General features: G+C 50.3%; 1 protein-coding gene across 1 annotated transcript in view; it reads right to left on the bottom strand.

The window, feature by feature from the left end:
* Positions 1–7,560: 7,560 nt before the first annotated feature.
* The window catches only part of LOC147119133 (uncharacterized), a 36,464-nt gene continuing 24,609 nt past the window's right edge, over positions 7,561–19,415 (bottom strand). Inside the window, 1 exon segment of the mRNA XM_085984038.1 lies at positions 7,561–8,676. Coding sequence (XP_085840164.1) covers positions 7,561–8,676 — 1,116 coding nt within the window.

Genomic DNA, 19,415 nt, shown 5'->3' with positions numbered 1-19,415 from the left:
TACCTACACCTAACGGGGGGGAGGGAGCGCAGCCGCTAGTTGACCGCCACTCCCTCAGCAGCCCAGTGAGGAACAACCTGAGCCAACTCAGCTCGAGCGGGCTCACGTCCGCGTTCGCGCCCATGGTCTTCACGGCAGCGCAGACAGATCCGATGAGCAGCGCCAGCTTCAACCACCTGGCGAGGGCCAACCGGGTCTTGTTTTGACGACCCTGGCACACGGCCACAAAATCCCGGAGTTCCCTGACGGGAATGAGGGGAGACTCGGCGAGGGGCACGAGGTCATCCATCGCCTCGTCGGCGATGGAATCCAACTCGTCCTCCGCGCCCATCACCGAGTCCCCGTCCTCCTCCGGGGGGTCGCCACCGGCGGCCGACCCATCCGTCGCGCAGTGCGCAGCGAACGGCTCAGCCGCATCGGCTGGCCCCGCCTCTGCCCGGATCCTACCCCCAGGATCGGTGGCGGAGGAATCCTCCCTGGGCTCTTCTGGGGGCGCCGGGCCAGAAGACGGTGGCGGTTCGGAGCCCCCCTCCGCCTCAGACGCCAGAACGACCGGAGAAATCGGAGAAAAAACAAATCTGAATTCCTCCAGGACGTCCGGCGCCGGAGATACAGTCAGAGGGCCTTCCTCTTCCCCGCCACTGGCCTCCGACCCAGCAGATGGGGTGTCCTTAACTAAAACCTCGACCAGGTCGAGCAGCCCCTGGGAAATGTCCGGGATGCTTTGGGCGAGCTCACTTTCCTCGAACTCGCCCGACCCAGACCCCAGGCCGCCCGACCCATCGAGGGGTAACGGTACCAAAAGAACATCAATCTCCGCCGCGGGTTGTTCCGCGACCCCCCCATGGGCAGGGCCTCGTCCCCATCCCCGGGAGGCACGTGCTGGACAGACACATCTGCCTCAGCCTCCCGAGGGACAGGCGACCCCTGCCGATCGCCGGTGATGGTGACAGTGGTGGGGGGGGTGCAGTACCCACGGCGGGCGACGACTCCCCCTGTTCAGAGGGACCTTCCTCCTCCCGATCCTCCTCCTCTTCCAGGGGGTCGTGCCTTCTCTTTAATGCGGAGGGAGCGAGGGAGACCTCCATGTCTGCAGGGGCCCCCTCCTCTGCTCCCTCCGGCGGGGCAGGTTTGTCGGGTCCCTCGGGCCCGAGCCCGGCCGCAGGTATTAGCGTTTCCGCCTCGGCGGTCGCGACCACAGGCTTGGGCACGAGGTCCCTCCCACCCTCGTCTGCCCTGACCAACTCCGCAATGAGCGCGGGTGTCAGGGGCTCTAGGTTCAAGGGCTCACCCTCCGCAGGGGGACCCACCCTAAGGTGTTTGGCTTCCCCCGCGCCTTCCTTCCGCCCGGACGCACTCCCTCCCCCCCGCCGGAGGCCTTGATGGCATAGGCCTCCTCCGACGACCGTGCATCGGTTGTTTGGGGGGCGCGGCCAGACCCGGGGAGTGGAGCAGCGCCGGCGCCAGCCTCAGCCGCACCAGACGATCTGGCGGCCTTGGAGGCGGGGCAGTTCTTTCTGATGTGCCCCACCTCCTTGCAGGCGTGGCACCGCACACCGTCCAACGTCCAGAAGACGCGGTAGGTGGTCCCCTCATGGAGGACGACAAAAGCCCCGTCGGTGTCCTCCTCCCGCGCCAGCTGAATAAAGACCTGGCGCCGGAAGGAGAAGACGTGCCGAAGGCTGGCTTCCCGGAAGCCGAGCGGGATGGGTGTAATCCCCGACCTCACCTCGCAGGTTGGTGCAAGTGGGGGAGGAGGAGCTCAGCAGGTATATAGGGTGGGACGTTGGAAATAACGATCCTCCGCGCGGTGGCCTCAAGAGGATCCACCGGCAGGAAGGTCCCGCCCACGGTGAGCCCCTTGCTGACGGCCAGGGACACCGCCCGCTCCGACCCCAGGAAGAACACAGCCTTCCCGTACATTTTTGAGGCGGCGAGGATGGCTGAAGGGCCGACAACCCCAGCCATGGCCTTTACGCACGCCTCAATTGTCATGGTGGGGTGGGTGTAGCTCTTCACCCCAAGCTTTTTAGTTATTAAGGAGAATGGTGATGGGGCGGCAGAAGCAGTGGGAGCAGCCGTGGCTGTGGCTGCCACCACCACATATGACCTAGCCAGCCCTGCCACCGGCGAAGAAGTAGACGCCATTATGGGGTGGCTCTTATAAAGGGCTACACCCACCCCAAGTCACAGGCCTTATGGAGTTAATGGCCTCCGGTTTTTAATTAAAGTCTTCCCTTGAGCAGAGGGAGCTGTTAAATTAAAGGCACACCTCTCCCCTTGTTGGAAGTAATTTGGAGAGGGGCCTTCTCCCCTCTGCTCAAGTGGCAATTAATAATAAAGGTGGAAAAAGAGGTGCCCTTTGAGAGAGACAAAGAGAGAGACAAAGAGAGAGAGAGAGGGGGTTGGGAAGGAGGGAGGCCGCAAAGGCAGGGTCGCCATTCAGGATGGTAGGTGGGTGGGTGTCGGCAGGGGTGCACTCCCCGATGGAAAAATAAAGTCTCTGAAAAGGTGGTCTTCAGGCAGGGGGAGAAGATGTCTTCACCTGGGAAAGCTGGAGAATGCCCAGGCTCAGCCCTACACCAGGTCTTAATGATGTAATAAATAATTTAAAGCCTTCACCTAGGCAGCTCCAGCTGTCCCAGGCCAGGCAATGGAAGGGGTGCCTATTAGTGGTGTGCGTGGCCTGGTATACTACAAGAGCCACACACACACAGACACCCCTTGGTGTTCCGGCCAGTCTTCTTTCCACCCCCCATCTACAATACAAAGTCTTTTGGGGAATGCACCAAATGACACCCACCTGCACATGTTCAGTTGAAGAAGTTGCTCCTTCCCTCCTTCCAAGCAGCTGGTGTCAATGCTGTTCCTCTCCCCTCTCCCGGAATGGAGGCCAATTTGGGGAGGCAGTGGTGGAAAGGCCTCTCCTCTTGCAGATGTTGGCCTCCCTTTTCCCTCTCCTCTTCTCTCTCCAGGCACCTCAGTAGATGATGTTGCTGGTAGGTGGTAGTGGTGGTCTGGGGTCTCTCCTTCTCCTCCACTCCCTGGTCAAGGAGACCACCACTTTCCACTCTCCTTAGGATGAACCAGCAGCACAGAGAGCAAGGCAGAGAATGAATCAAGCTGTTGGGTTTGTCCTTGTCTTGTCCTCTGTGCCTCTGGCCTCACCTGTGTGTTGTTAATGTATTTGTCTCCTGTCTCATTTGATTAATTATGTCACGTGACCACTCTGGCCTGTATTTAAGCTTCCTGTTTCCTGTCCTCTTGGCTCAGTCCTGGGTCTGCCTGCCTGCAGGTAGCAGCTCGCTCGAGTCTCTGTGTTTTCGAGTTTCAAGGAATCGCCTTTCGAGTGTTACTATGTCTCTGTGTTTTCGAGTCTCAAGTGAATCTCCTTTCGAGTGTTACCATGTTTCTATGTTCTCGAGTCTCAAGGAAGCATCTTTCAAGTTCTATCCGGTCTTGAGTCCTTGGATAGGTTTCCTGCACTTGGGTCTACTACCGAAACCCCAGCAAAACGGCCCCGTGAATGCACGGCCCCGTGACAGCCTGTGCTCGGGGATTAAGGTGTGTGGAGTGTTTCATTGGAGATCTCGAACTCAACTAGGAATAGCGTAAAAGCTCATCAGGATTGTAAATAACTTCAGTCTGACATACACCGGAGATTGGTGTCAGTGACTATGGGGTTGATGTATATCAGACAGGAGGAGATTGGTGTCAGTGACTGTGGGGTTGGTTTATATCAGACAGGAGGCGATTGGTGTCAGTGACTGGAGTTGGTTTATATCAGACAGGAGGAGATTTGTGTCAGTGACTGTGGGGTCGGTTTATATCAAACAGGAGGAGATTGGTGTCAGTGACTGTGGAGTTGATTTATATCAGACAGTAGATTAGTGTAAATCTAAGGACGTCTCCTGCAAGGTCTTGCCCTGTGAAAATTGTAGTGGATAGTCGGGAATGTGGGTAATGGGAATCTCCTGTGTAAATAATTACAGAATCACAGCCTCATTATCATTCACAGAGGGATTTTTACTCAGCCTCTAGCCCATGCTGTACCTGCCCTTGGAGTGTTTTATGGGGACAGTGTAGAGGGAGCTTTACTCTGTATCTAATCCGTGCTGTACCTGCCCTGGGAGTGTTTGATGGGACAGTGTCGAGGAAGCTTTACTCTGTATCTATCCTGTGCTGCACCTGCCCTGGGAGTATTTTATGGGACAGTGTAGAGGGAACTTTACTCTGTATCTAACCCGTGCTGTAGCTGACTGGAGATAGTTTGATGGGACTTGTAGTGCTCACCTTGATGATCACAACATTTAACCCAAAGATGGTAGAATATAAACCCATCAGCTTCTTAATAGAGTATTAAAGTTGGTGACACTGGACACTTGAACCTGCAAATTAATAGGACAAGGTGTTAGCTAAAGTCTTATACTCCTATGTCTTTGCTCCTCTATTCCTTTCAAAGTTTTACCTATTCATGTAAATTTCCTACATTTTACTTCCTCCTAAAATCTATCACCTCACATATCTCCAGTCTGAACATTCATTAACCACTACTCTCTCTTTTCTGCCAGGTCTCTAGATTACTAGCCCAGTGACATTACCACTATGCTACCGATCACTTGTGCCTCATGTACCCAAGCCGAGATCATTTGTTTACATTAAGATCAGCGGTCCCAACACTGACCCTGGGGGACATCACTGTTTACATCCCTCCAGTCTGAAGAACATCCATTAACCACTACTCTCTGTTTTCTGCCCTTTACCCAACTTCCTATCCACGCTGCCTCACTCCCTTTAATACCGTGAGCCTTAATTTGATCAACAAGCCTCCTGTCTGGCATCTTATCAAACACCTTTGGACAATCCATCTACACAACATCCACTGCATTTCCTTTCTCACTACACTGTGTTATTTCCTGAAATAATCCCTGCTGTCCGTCCTGAATGAATCCATTTCACTACCAAATGTTGCAATGTTTGCTCCACACCACAGGGTTTCATCAGTTTAAAGCCACAACAGAAAGGTCCAGTTTTCTCCGGGAGTTTGAGAGAAATCAGGTTTGAAAATGATGCAGAGTTTCAGCCAATGGGGGAGCTCCGGGCTGAGCCCCGCCCACTGGGTGCCGCAAGCCCCGCCCCTCACACACTCCGATTGGTTGGAGGACCAACGGCCGGCTCGGTCCTCCCGCCGCACCCCGCTCTTCCTATTGGTCCGGAGCTCCCGTCAATCACCCGGGCAGTGTGAGCTGAGCATACGCGGGTGGCAGTGGCGACTGTGGGTGAGGCAGCAGGTGAGAGATGGGTGGAGGGAAGATGCAAAACAGGACTAATGCTGCCGAGCTCAGCTCTCCATGTCTCTCCGGTGGCTGAAGGGTCTGTGACTATGTCAGGGGCGCCCCTGCCACAGGACTCAATATCCACCCCCTCCACCACTGGTGCACTGTGTCTGCAGTATGTACGGACTACAAGATGACCACGGTCAGGCCGTGTGGAGTCAAGGGACAGGCAGCAGAATGGATGGACAGATCGCAACAAACTTCCTTAACTCCAACCCTCTGATTTCTAATTTGTAGCCACCTTTCCATCCATTCTGCTGCCTGGCCCTTCACTCCACACAGCCTGACCTTGGTCATCTTGTCTATCTTACATACTGTTTTTGGATAGCAAGCTGGTTACAAAACAGAAAACAGAGAGATGGGGTTAGGAGTGGCTACTCAGACTGGCAAAAGGTGGGAAGTGGTGTTCCACAGGGATTGGTGCTGGGATCACTGCTGTTCATAAATAGCCCTGTTCCTGGGACTAGGGACAGGCTCACTGGCAAGGCTTGAAAGTCTAAGCAAAACCAGGCCTGGTTAGTACCTGGAGGAGTGACCATCAGGGTAAAACCAGGTGCAGAAGGTCACGGAAGCCCCGTGGAGGGGCGGTTGGTGAGAAGGTCACGGAAAAAGCCCTGGGAGGGGCGGCTGGTGAGCAAGCCCAGGGCGTTGGGCTGAAGATTGTTGGACAGGAGGAATGGTGGAAATGGAATGGCGGCGCGCACAGACGCAGCAGCTTTGTTTCTCCCAGGACGGTGCTATTTACATTTAATGTTAATGTTATTTGTACTGGACTCATGGGAGCTTGCAAGATCACATTTCGTTGTTCATGTACTTGTACAATGACAATAAAGTTGAATTATTATTAAACGATTTGGACTCGGGAATCAGAAGTACAATTTCAAAGTTTGTCGATAACACCAAATTGGGAGGTAGAGTTAATACTGAGGAAGAGAAAATGCAAGAAGATGTTAATAAATTTCAGAATGGGGGTGTAATTGGCAAATGAATGTCACTATAGATCAGTGTGAGGTGGTGTGTTTTGGTGGGAAGAATAAGGAGACCACACACTACTTGGACAAGGGGGTGAAATTGGGTTGCTTTGTGCCTCCTGCGATATTCAGCGGGAGGTTAGCGGCGGCGGTAGCCAGTAGCGCCCCGTGGCACTGCACTGCTGGCAATGAGGTCAACGCCATGCGCAGCGCCCCAGCTGCAACCTTGGGTTGCGACCCCTGACCTATCACCGGACCATATGTCCGACAGGGTCAAGGGTCGTTACTGCAGCCACGGCGGCGCCACTTAAAGGGCAGGTGTCGGGCGGCAACTTTTATTTTGGCCGACTGCCAGCACCTGCCCCCTTCCCCTTTCTTCGGGGTGTCGGCCGCGATCGCTCAGCCCGGCACTCCTCTTGATCCGACACCCCGCTGCCTGGTGGTCCAGCAGGGCCCCGGTGTGCGCCGTGCTAGGCCCCTCCCCTTTAATCAGGGAGGGAGGTCTGCTATGACGCGGTGCTATGTGCTGACGGGCGTGGCGCTGTTGCACGAAGCACCGCAAAATTCACTGGTAGCGCCTCAAGAGGGAGGGGAGCACTTTTAGTAGCACCCCACCTCCTGCTTGGGGCGCTACCACTAAATTTAAGGCACGGGGGCGCTAAATTTTTCGGGGGGCTAAAATTAGCCCCGGCGATGTTAGCGACCCAAAGGGGGTGCCACCAAATTTTTCCCCCTATGAGTCTAAATGGGCTGGAGGAGCAGAGGGATCCCGGGATACAGATACACAAATCACTAAAAGTAGTGACACAGGTTAATAAGGCCATTAAAAAAAAAGCACTGGGGTACATTCCTAAAGGATCCTTCTATTCTGTGCCTAGGAGCTCTGAACCATGGCAGAGAGCGGCTGGGACACGTTTCTCACACGCCTCGAGATTAACCCACACGGAGCCTTTGCTGTCAGTGAAGAGAGACGAGAAAGACCAAAGTGCCGTTTGCCCCTCTCAGTGTGGCCCTGAAGGACTGTGTCCAGGCTGAAGTTCTGTTCCCACCGTACGATCCTCCCCCAGATTGTCCTTTCTGAGCTCCAGCCAGGTGATGCTAAATACTCAGGTGGGAAAGACAAAAATCTGCAACAATGTGTTTAAAATAAAGCTGGGTTATTTGACATCTATCCAGAATATTAAATTCCAGCCCAGTTACAGGAGTTATTAACATCAGCAGAAACAAACCCCAACTGTCAGAATGAACATGGTTCAGTCCTGGATGTGATTAACAGCAGCAATAACAGCAGAATCCAACCCCTACAGTCACTTGTGAACTCGCTGGTGTCTCAGCAGGTGGGATGAACGAGTGAATCCCTCCCCACACACGGAGCAGGTGAACGGTCTCTCCCCGGTGTGAACTCGCTGGTGTGTCAGCAGGGTGGATGACTGACTGAATCCCTTCCCACACACGGAGCAGGTGAACGGCCTCTCCCCAGTGTGTGTACGCTGGTGTACAGTGAGGTCAGATGATCGCCTGAACCCAGTCCCACAGTGAGAGCACCTGAAAGGTCTCTCGTCAGTGTGAACTCGCTGGTGTCTCAGCAGGTTGGATGACTGAGTGAATCCCTTCCCACACACGGAGCAGGTGAACGGCCTCTCCCCAGTGTGAGTGCGCTGGTGTACAGTGAGGTCAGATGATCGCCTGAACCTAGTCCCACAGTGACAGCACCTGAAAGGTCTATCGTCAGTGTGAACTCGCTGGTGTCTCAGCAGGTGGGATGAGCGAGTGAATCCCTTCCCACACACGGAGCAGGTGAACGGCCTCTCCCCAGTGTGAGTGCGCAGGTGTACAGTGAGGTCAGATGACTGCCTAAACCCAGTCCCGCAGTGAGAGCACCTGAACGGCCTCTCGTCAGTGTGAACACGTTGATGGCATGTCAGTTCCCTGGAACTTTTAAAGCACTTCCCACAGTCCGAGCAGTTAAAAGGTCTCTCATCAGTGTGAACTCGCTGGTGATTCAGCAGGTTGGATGACTCAGTGAATCCCTTCCCACACACAGGGCAGGTGAACGGCCTCTCCCCAGTGTGAACTCGCTGGTGTCTCAGTAGGTGGGATGACTGAGTGAATCCCTTCCCACACTCAGTGCAAGTGAACGGCCTCTCCCCGGTGTGAATGCGCTTGTGTCTCGATAGGCCAGAGGGTTGGCTGAAGCCTCGTCCACACACAGAACACGTGTACGGTTTCTCCCCGCTGTGAACGGTGCTTTTTGCTTCCATGTTCAGAGGCCGATGATATTCAGATCCGATGAGTCGAGTGACTCTGTCAGATCCTGATGTGATGTTTGGTTTGAGCTTCCCGTCTGTAAATCCTCCTCTTCTAATGCCCTGTAAAATTAATTTAAAACAGGGAGCGTGAGCGACAACCCACAAGAAAACAAAGGCAGGTTGTGAAATTGAGCTCAATGAATCTGGTCAATTGTGGGGCCGGCACCAGAAAAAAGTGACCATGAAAGCTGCTGGATTGTCGTAAAAACCCAACTGATTCACTGATGTCCCTCAGGGAAGGGAATCTGCCACCTGGTCTGAGCCTACACAAGACTCTGGCCTCTATGGGAGGAGCGAGGGAGAGAGGTGGGAGTGGGAGGGGGAGTGGGCGAAGGAAAGGAACTTTATACATCTGCAACTCGACCAGAACTTTGATAGAACCTCCAAAACCCGCAACCTGCACAACCTAGAAGGACAAGGGCAGCTGTTGCATGGGAGCACCATCATCTCCAAGTTCCCCTCCAAGTCACACACCATCCTGACTTAGACATATTCATCGTTGCTGGATCAAAATCCTGGAACTCCTCACTGAACAACATTGTGGGAGTACCTTCACCACACGGACTGCAGTAGTTCAACGGGAAGCTGGGGTTGGCAATATTTGCTGCTCTTGCGAGCTACGCCCACATCCCAAGAATGAGTTAAAACAAATCTGCAGATGTAAACTGGATTAAAAGCCTGTACAGAAATACGTGTTCCTAAAACAATACTCTTTTACATTGTACGGACAGTGTCTGTGTAACAACCTAATCTCCCCCAGAATCCACCTCCCTTGACAGTCTCACATTGGAAATTGTTGGGTCCTCCTGGGCTCAGAAATACTGGGGGTTAAACCCAGCAGCTTCTCCTCCATCTCCACTCCAGCTCAAACTGAAACATAGAAGATAGGAGCAGGAGTAGGCCATTTGGCCCCTCAAGCCTGCTCTGCCATTCAATGCGATCATGGCTGATCATCCAAATTCAGTACCCGGTCCCTGCTTTCTCCCCATATACCCCTTGATTTCTTTAGCCTTAAGAAATATATCCAACTCCTTCTTGAATATATTTAATGTATTGGCCTCTACTGCCTTCTGTGGTAGAGAATTCCACAGGTTCACCATTCTCTGGGTGAAGAAATTCCTCCTCATTTCTGTCCTAAATGGCTTACCTCTTATCCTTAAACTCTGACCCCTGGTTCTGGACTCCCTAACCATCGGGAACATCCTTCCTGCATCTAGTCTGTCCAGTCCTGTCAGAATTTTATAAGTTTCAATGAGATCCCCTCTCATTCTTCTAAACTCTAGCGAGTACAAGTCCAATCGTCCCAATCTCTCCTCATACGTCATTCCTGCCATCCCAGGTATCAGTCTGGTGAATCTTCGCTGCACTCCCTCCATGGCAAGAACATCCTTCCTCAGATAAGGTGACCAAAACTGCACACAATACTCAAGATGTGGTCTCACCAAGGCCCTGTACAACTGCAGCAAGACATCCTTGTTCCTGTACTCAAACCCTCTCGCTACGAAGGCCAACATACCATTTGCCTTCTTAACCACCTGCTGCACCTGCATGCGTACCTTCAACGACTGGTGCACAAGGACACCCAGGTCTCGTTGCACTTCCCCTTCTCCCAATCTATTGCCATTCAAATAATAATTTGCCTTCCTGTTTTTGCCACCAAAGTGGATAACCTCACATTTATCCACATTATATTGCATCTGCCATGCTTCTGCCCAATCACCCAACCTGTCTAAATCATTCTGTAGTTTCTTGGCATCCTCCTCACAGCACACACGCCCACCCAGCTTTGTGTCGTCTGCAAATTTGGAGATATTACATCTAGTTCCCTTGTCTAGATCATTAATATATATTGTGAATAGCTGGGGTCCAAGGAGCAATCCCTGTGGTGCCCCACTAGTCACTGCCTGCCACTCGGAAAAAGACCCGTTTATTCCAACTCTTTGCTTTCTGTTTGCTAACCAGTTCTCTATCCAAGCCAATACCTTGCCTCCAATCCCATGTGCCTTAACTTTACACGCTAATCTCTTATGCGGGACCTTATCGAAAGCCTTCTGAAAGTCCAAATACACAACATCCACTGGTTCTCCCTTATCTATTTTACTAGTTACATCCTCAACAATGAAGCAACAAAAAGACCTACACAGGCGGCCAGGGATCTACCTTCCGTCAGCCTGCAATAAAACTCTTCCCCACAGCCACTGGCTAATGGCGGCCGCAGCACCCACAATTCCCCTCGCCCCAGAAACCGTTCTATCCAACGTGCTGATTTCCCCGCTGAGAGTGCGCATGCTCCCCGGGGCCGCGGGCCATTCTGGGAGCCTGGCGCCTGTCCTTTGTCCCGAGTCAGACTCGGTGGAACCGGCTGCAGAAACCGGGAAGCGGCGGCTCGGATGGGGGAGGCGCTGCACCTTGGGTTTCCTGGTGCCGGGGCCCTGGCCGCACGTCCGCCGGGCCCAACCGCTCTGATTCTGATTGAGTTTTTTGATGAGGTAACAGAGAGGGTTGATGAGGGCAATGCGGTTAACGTGGTGTACATGGATTTCCAAAAGGCGTTCGACAAAGTGCCACATAATAGGCTTGCCAGCAAAGTTGAAGCCCATGGAATAAAAGGGACAGTGGCAGCATGGATATGAAATTGTCAAAGTGACAGGAAACAGAGAATAGTGGTGAACGGTTGTTTTTTGGACTGGAGGAAGGTACACAGTGGTGTTCCCCAGGGGGCGGTACTAGGACCACTGCTTTACTTGATATATATTAATGACTTAGACTTGGATGTACAGGGCACAATTTCAAAATTTGCAGATGACACAAAACTTGGAAGTAAAGTGAACAGTGAGGAGGATAGTGATAGACTTCAAGAAGACATAGACAGGCTGGTCGAATGGGCGGACATGTGGCAGATGAAATTTAACGCAGAAAAGTGCGAAGTGATCTATTTTGGTAAGAAGAACCAAGTGAGGCAATATAAACTAAAGGGTACAATTCTAAAGTGTGTGCATGAACAGAGAGACCTGGGGGTATGTGTGCACAAATCGTTGAATGTGGCAGGGCAGGTTGAGAAAGCAGTTAAAAAAGCATACGGGATCCTGGGCTTAATAAATAGAGGCATAGAGTCCAAAAGCAAGGAAATTATGATGAACCTTTATAAAACACTGGTTCGGCCTCAACTGGAGTATTGTGTCCAATTCTGGGCACCGCACTTTAGGAAGGATGTGAAGGCCTTAGAGATGGTGCAGAAAAGATTTACAAGAATGGTTCCAGGGATAAGGGATGAGGGACTTCAGTTATGTGGATAGACTTGAGAAGCTGGGTGGTTCTCCTTAGAGCAGAGAAGGTAGAGATAGAGGTGTTCAAAATCATGAGGGGTCTGGACAGAGTAGAAACACAGATTGGGTAACCACTTTGCGGAACACCTCCGTTCAGTCCGTAAGGGTGACCCCAAGCTTCTGGTTGCCTGTCATTTTAATTCACCGCCCCATTCCCACTTGGACCTCACCGTCTTTGGCCTCTTGCATTGTTCCACGGAAGCTGAACGTAAAATCGAGGAACAGCACCTCATCTTCCGATTAGGCACGTTGCAGCCTTCCGGACTCAATATCGAGTTCAACAATTTCAGATCATAACCTCGGCCCCTCTTACATTTTTACTTATATTTTTTATCCACACCTTTGTTTTGGTTTCCCCCCCCTTTCCTTTTTTTTCTCTCTCCCACATGGCAGCTGTCTCCCATTCTGCCAGCGCATTTCACACCTAATCTAGAGCTGTCTTTTGTCTCCACTAGTCCTATCACCATCTCGTCTCATTTTGAATACCTCTTAACGTCTCTTCACAGAAATCACAGAAACCCCACAGTGCAGATAGAGGCCATTTTGGCCCATCGAGCCTGCACCGACACATATCCCACCCTATCCCCGTAACCCCACGTATTTAATCCCCCTAACACTAAGGGTCAATTTATCATAGCCAATCAACCTAACCTGCACATCTTTGGACTGTGGGAGGAAACCGGAGCACCCGGAGGAAACCCACGCAAACACGGGGAGAATGTGCAAACTCCACACAGACAGTCGCCCGAGGCCGGATTTGAACCCGGGTCCCTGGCGCTGTGAGGCAACAGTGCTAACCACTATGCCACCGTGCTGCCTCGTTTGTTCTCTCCCAGCCCAGCCTCTCAATCTATTTCATTTCCTGTGCCTCTTTAGTCTTTGTGATATCCGAGTGGTAAGGTCAGAAACTGAGAGAAGCGAGATATTAGGAACAAAACCCAACTGTTTATTTACCCGGTGTAGCAGAGAAACATCTCTTACAGGCTGCAAGCAAAGCACACAATTCTTACTGCACGATGGCAAGATGGAGGATTCACCTCTGAGTCATACCCATAATGCAATGCCACATTACCGTATAAACTGGTGTACCAGGACATTGAATACATGACCCATTACCTTAAATACTGGTGAATGTGAACCCTTAATATTTGGCTCCATCTGGTGGATAACTTAAACATTACATCCCAGATTACTATATTCCTCCCCTCTTAAGTTGAACATTAATTTCTTAACAACATTCTTTAAAAGTCCCATAAGGAAACTCCTTTAACGATAGTCCATACTGAACGAATCTAGCAGGTCATTATCAATCTCTCTGGCAGCTTGTGAGACCTTGGTGAACGTCTTACAGTCAAGTCCCTGCTTGGTTGTGGTAGAGCCACCTGCTGCTCCTGAGCAGTACTTAGAGTATCTGACTCTGCTACGATGGCTTCCTCTTGACGAAGGGGTCCAGGTGGAACTGGCTCTGTTCGTGGTGGTGGTACCACCGATGCATTTGGATAACTGGGGGCCAACTTGTCCTCCGACATCTCCTCTGGAACCTCCAGTTCTATTTCCCCTTGTCTGGTCAGTATCTGATCTACATGTCTGCGTACTACCTGACCAGTTCCCACCATGACCGTATATGATACTGGACCGGTCATTGAGTCTGTGATGCCAGGAATCCATTTTGGACCACAACTGAAATCCCTGGTAAGGACCGCATCTCCTTCTCCAAAACTGCGGCTCTTTGTCCTTCTGTCAGGGTTCTCCTTTTGTTTGATTTGTCGGTTTTCCACCTTCCTTTTTAGGTCTGGGTGAACCAGGTCAAGAGTGGAGCGTAGTTGACGTCCTAACAACAGCTCAGCAGGAGAGAGTCCTGTGGTAGATTGAGGTGTTATTCTGTAGCTGAACAGAACTCATGACACCTTGGCTGCCAAACTCCCTTCCGCACTTTTTTTCATCATCTCCTTAAATGTTTGTACAGCTCTCTCCACAAGTCCAATTGAAGACGGATGATATGGAGCTGAGGTCACGTGCACTATGCCATTGTTTCTCATGAACTCTTTTGTTTCTGTACTCACAAAACACGTGGCATTGTCACTTACTACGATCTCCGGTAACCCTTGATTACTAAAACTCCTACACAGGCAGTCTATAGTAACAGTAGATGAAGCAGAATTTACAGGATAAACATCCATCCATTTGGAATGGGCATCAATGATTATGAGGAACATCTTTCCCATGAATGGACCCGCATAATCTACATGTAATCTTCTCCATGGTTTATCCGGCCACTCCCAGGGCTGGAGAGGAGGCGCTGCTGGTGCCTTCCTGTGTACTTGACAAATGCTGCATGTCTTGACTAGATTTTCTATCTCCTCATCTAGCTTTGGCCACCACAAGTAACTCCTTGCCAAGGCTTTCATACGCGAAACTCCAGGATGACACTGATGTAGTTGCCCTAGGATAGACTGTCGTGCTGGTTGTGGAATAATCACTCGTGTTCCCCACAACACGCAACCATCCTGCACACTCAGCTCTGTCTTCCTGACACTGTAAGGTGTGAAATCAGTCCCTTCCGGATGCTGTGGCCAACCCCTCATCACATATCCTCGGACTCTAGACAGTACTGGATCTTTACCGGTCCATGTCCTTACTTGTTCTGCGGTCACAATTGCCGTGTCCGTGTCCTCCAACATCAAAACTCTGTCCTCTGGAGCTGCACGGATAGATGTACCTGGCAGTGGAAGATGGCTCAAGGCATCTGCGTTCCCATGGTACTTGCCCGCCTTGTAAACGATGACATACTCATATGCCCTTAATGTCACTGCCCAACTCTGGATCCAGGGTGACACCATCTGTGGTACTGCTTTCATTTAATTAAAAAGAGATAGAAGAGGTTTATGATCGGTGCATATGGTGAATTTCCTGCCATATATGTACTTGTGAAACCTCTGTAACCCAAACAGTACTGCTAACCCCTCTTTATCTAACTGGGAATAGTTTTTTTCCACTGGTGTCAGAGTTTGAGACATAAACCCTATTGGTCTTTCTGTTCCATCTTCCAAGCTGTGTGAAAGAACCGCCCCCACCCCGTAAGGTGAAGCATCACAAGAGAGAATGATGTCTTTCTCTGCATTGTAGTGAACCAGCACATCCGAGGACAGCATCAGTTTCTTGGACTGTTCAAATGAAACCCTCTGTTCCTCTTCCCACTGCCACTGTGTCTTCTTGCGCAGAAGTCTGTGAAGAGGTGCTAACACTGTTGCCAAGTTTGGTAAAAATCTGTTATAATAGTTTAGCAGTCCCAGGTAAGCTTTTAACTCAGTCACATTGGTAGGAGCTGGGGCCTCCTGCAGTGCTTGTACCTTCTCCTTGATTGGATTGAGCCTGGTGGCGTCCACTCTGTGTCCCAGGAACACGGCCTCATTCCCCAGGAAAGCGCACTTACTCCTCTTGAGCCGTAACCCAGCCTTATCCAATCTTTGTAGTACCTCTCTCAGAGTGCTCAGATGCTCCTGGTCGGTTCTTCCCGTCACCAGAATGTCATCCAGATAGATTGAAACATGTGGGATCCCTTGCAGTACTCCCTCGGTAGTCCTCTGGAAAATAGCTGGACTAGATGAGACACCGAATGGTAAGCGGTTATAGGTAAACAAACCCTTGTGTGTATTTATGGTTACATACTTCTTGGATTCCTCATCTAGTGTAATCTGCAAGTATGCATGACTCAGCTTTGTGAATTTCTTCCCTCCAGCCAGGTTCACAAAGAGATCCTCTGTTTTGGGAATAGGATACTGTTCTAGTTTAGACACCCTATTTACAGTCAAATTATAATCTCCACAGAGTCTTACCGAATTGTCCGGTTTTAAAACAGGTACAATGGGAGCTGCCCATTCTGAACCTTTCACGGGTTCCAGTATGTTCTCTCTCAAAAGACGCTCAAGCTCAACCTCTACCTTCGGTTTCATGGCACACGGCACAGGTCGTTGTTTAAAAAACCTTGGCAGTGCCTCCTTGTCTACATAAATCTTAGCTGGGGGGCCATTAAATGTGCCAAGTTCTTCCTTGAACACGTTCTCATGTTCAATCAACACATCTTGCAAAGACAACTGTTTGCCTCCCTCTATTTGATTTATTGCTCCCCAATCTAATTTAAGTTCTTGTATCCAGCCCCGACCTAACAAGTTTGGTCCGGAACCCAATACTACAACTACAGGTAGCTGTTCCACGGTGTCCCTGTGTTGCACAGTTACAGTAGCTGTACCCAATGTCGCCACTCGTCCACTGGTATATGTTTTAAGCTGCATAGAGCAAGACTTAAACTCTGGAACTTTTGCACGGTTCCACAATTTTGAGTACTCCTCCCTGTTCATTATGGTCACACCGCATCCTGTATCCACTTCAAAGTTGACCTTAGAGTCATTTACTGTCAGTTGCAAAGTGATAGGATCCACTTTTGGAATGTTCTCTACCATACTATGCATTATGAACATGTCGTCTTCTTTCTCAGCTTCTCCACTGATGTGATGTGCTCCCTGTTTTTTCACTTCTCTTCCTAGGTTTTGCTTTCCTCCCCCTTTTGGTTTGTATTCCTCCACAGTTGCTTTTGCCCTGCATGCACGTTTTATATGTCCTTTTTTTTCACACTTGTGGCACTTTTCCTCCAGGAACTTGCATTCCCTCGCCAGGTGATCGCCATTGCATCTATAACATGCCTTTACATGCACACGTTGTGGTTTCTGACGCATATTGAACTTGTGCACAACAACCTGACCTGCAACTTGCTTTGTAGTAGCCCAGTCGGAACCTTGTATTTCTTTTACATCTTGGTTCGCTGTCTCTATGGCTTGAGCATGTTCCAACGCTTTTTCATACGTAAGCCCAGTCTCAGACAATAATCTCCGCTGCATTCGATCATCCATTATCCCGCAAACTAGCCTATCTCTCAGCATGTCTTTCAGGTTGTTCCCGTAATTGCAATCGTGTGCCAATTTCCTCAACACCGCTACATAATCCAATAGTTTCTCCCGGTTTTCTGTTCCGTGAATTAAATTTGAAATGCTGTACAATCTCACTCGGTCTGGGATTGAAATGGTCCTTTAGCAAGGCCACTAAGTTAGCAAATGATCTGTCTCCAGGCTTTTCAGGGCTGCATAAGTTTCTCATTAAACTATATGTCTGACTTCCCATGGAAGTGAGCAAAATAGCTCTCCTTTTTCCGACATCATTTATATCATTTGCTTCAAAGAAATGCATCAACACCGCGCAGTATTCATCCCAGGTCTGCGTCTGAACATCAAAAGCAGAGATCATTCCTACCGTAGCAGCCATGATCCGTTATTCAGTACTCTTTTTCTTTTTTTTTTCTTCGTCAAGATGTGATCTGTTTATCCTCGTCGCCAATATGTGATATCCGAGTGGTAAGGTTGGAAACTGTGAGAAGCGAGATATTAGGAACAAAACCCAACTGTTTATTTACCTGGTGTAGCAGAGAAACATCTCTTACAGGCTGCAAGCAAAGCACACAATTCTTACTGCACGATCACAAGATGGAAGATTCACTTCTGAGTCATACCCATAATGCAATGCCACATTACCGTATAAACTGGTGTATCAGGACATTGAATACATGGCCCATTACCTTAAATACTGGTGAATGTGAACACTTGATATTTGACTCCATCTGGTGGATAACTTAAACATTACATCCCAGATTACTATAGTCTTGATAAAGGGTTTTGACCCAAAACGTTGAATCTAATTTCTCTCCACGGATGTTGCCTGGCCTGCTGAGTTTTCCAGCATTTTCTGTTGTTATTTCGGATTTCCAGCATCTGCAGTATTTTGCTATTGTACAAGGGACTGGAGAAACTCGCTGCCCTGTGGATCAATTAGCCGGCACTAGTCCTGCCCCTCGGGCTCCCTGATTGGTTGGAGGACCCGCCGCCAGCTCGCTCCTCCAGCCCCACCCCGCTCGCTCCCTATTGGTCGGAAGCTCCCGTCAATCAGGCCGCGGGCCTGGGTCACATGTCCCCGAGGAGATCACGTGCTCCGTCCAACTGACGCCGCTCGGTCCGGGGCCTCGCGGACTCTCAGGTTTTTCTATTTCTCTTTATTCTCTCCCGATCCACCCCTCCACCCACCCCGCGCGATTCTCCACCCAATCGGAGCAGAGAAAACTCACTTTGTGTCACCGATCGCGACTCTGTAACCGACACCAAGGCCTTTCCCCGGAATGCCCCATGCCGACTCTGTCTGGCAGGATCCGAGTGCGCAGGCGCAGCTCCGAGTGGGGACGGGGGATTGGTGTCCTCTGGGCATGCGTTGTTACCCTTGGTGACCGGGAGGGGTCGCTGTGCCGGACTCGGCCCAAACCGCCACTCCGTGTGCGCATGCGTGGACTCTCGGCTGTCAATCAACCATCAGCCAGAAGCGGTCGCTGGTGCAATTATATAACGCCATTCATAACCACCAGTTGTCTTGAAGCGCTTTACAGCCAATGAAGTACTTTTGAACTGTAGTCACTGTTGTAATGTAGGAAATGCGGCAGTCAGTTAGCGCACAGCAAGCTCCCACAAACAGCAATGTGATAATGACCAGATAATCTATCATTTTGTTAACTCTGTTTCTCTCTCCATGGATTCTAGGGAATGTAGCCGGGCAAGTGGTGGAAGTGTCAGTAGGAGAGCATTTTGGCGACAGTGACCATAATTCGGTGAGATTTAAGGTGGTCATGGAAAAAGACAAAGACGGCCCGGAAATAAGGGTTCTAAATTGGGGGAAGGCCGATTTTAATAGGATAAGGCAGGATCTGGCCAAAGTGGACTGGGAGCAGCTACTTATAGGAAAATCCACATCAAAGCAGTGGGAGACTTTCAGAAGGGAAATAGAGAGAGTACAACGCCAACATGTTCCCGTAAAGGTCAAGGGTGGGAACAACAAGCAAAGGGAACCTTGGATGACAAGGGATATACAAAAATACATTAGGAAAAAAAGGGGAGCTTTTGGCAGTTACAAAAGACTAAAGACGGAGGAAGCCCTAGAGGAGTATAAAAAGTGCAGGGGCATACTTAAAAAAGAAATTAGGAGAGCGAGGAGGGGCCATGAAATAACACTGGTGAGCAAAATAAAGGAAAATCCTAAGATGTTTTATAAGTATATTAAGGACAAGAGGATAACCAGGGAAAGGGTAGGGCCCATTAGGGACCAAAGTGGCAATCTGTGTGTAGAGCCAGATGATGTAGGTGGGGTTTTAAATGAATTTTTTGCATCTGTGTTCACTATGGAGAAAGACGATGTAGACATAGAAATCGGGCAAGGGGACTGTGATATACTTGAACATATTAGCATCGAGAGGGAGGAGGTACTAGCGGTTTTAGCAGGCCAAAAAGCGGATAAATCCCCAGGCCCGGACGAGATGTATCCCAGGCTGCTGTGTGAGGCAAAGGAGGAGATTGCAGGGGCTCTGACACAAATTTTCAGAACCTC

The sequence above is a fragment of the Somniosus microcephalus genome, chromosome 4 (genome assembly GCF_052327205.1).
Source record: "Somniosus microcephalus isolate GS21.2 chromosome 4, FLI_Smic_1.0, whole genome shotgun sequence".
Classification (NCBI taxonomy): domain Eukaryota; kingdom Metazoa; phylum Chordata; class Chondrichthyes; order Squaliformes; family Somniosidae; genus Somniosus; species Somniosus microcephalus.
Note: the sequence above shows the minus strand (reverse complement) of the source record. Positions and strands in the feature narration are given on the sequence as shown.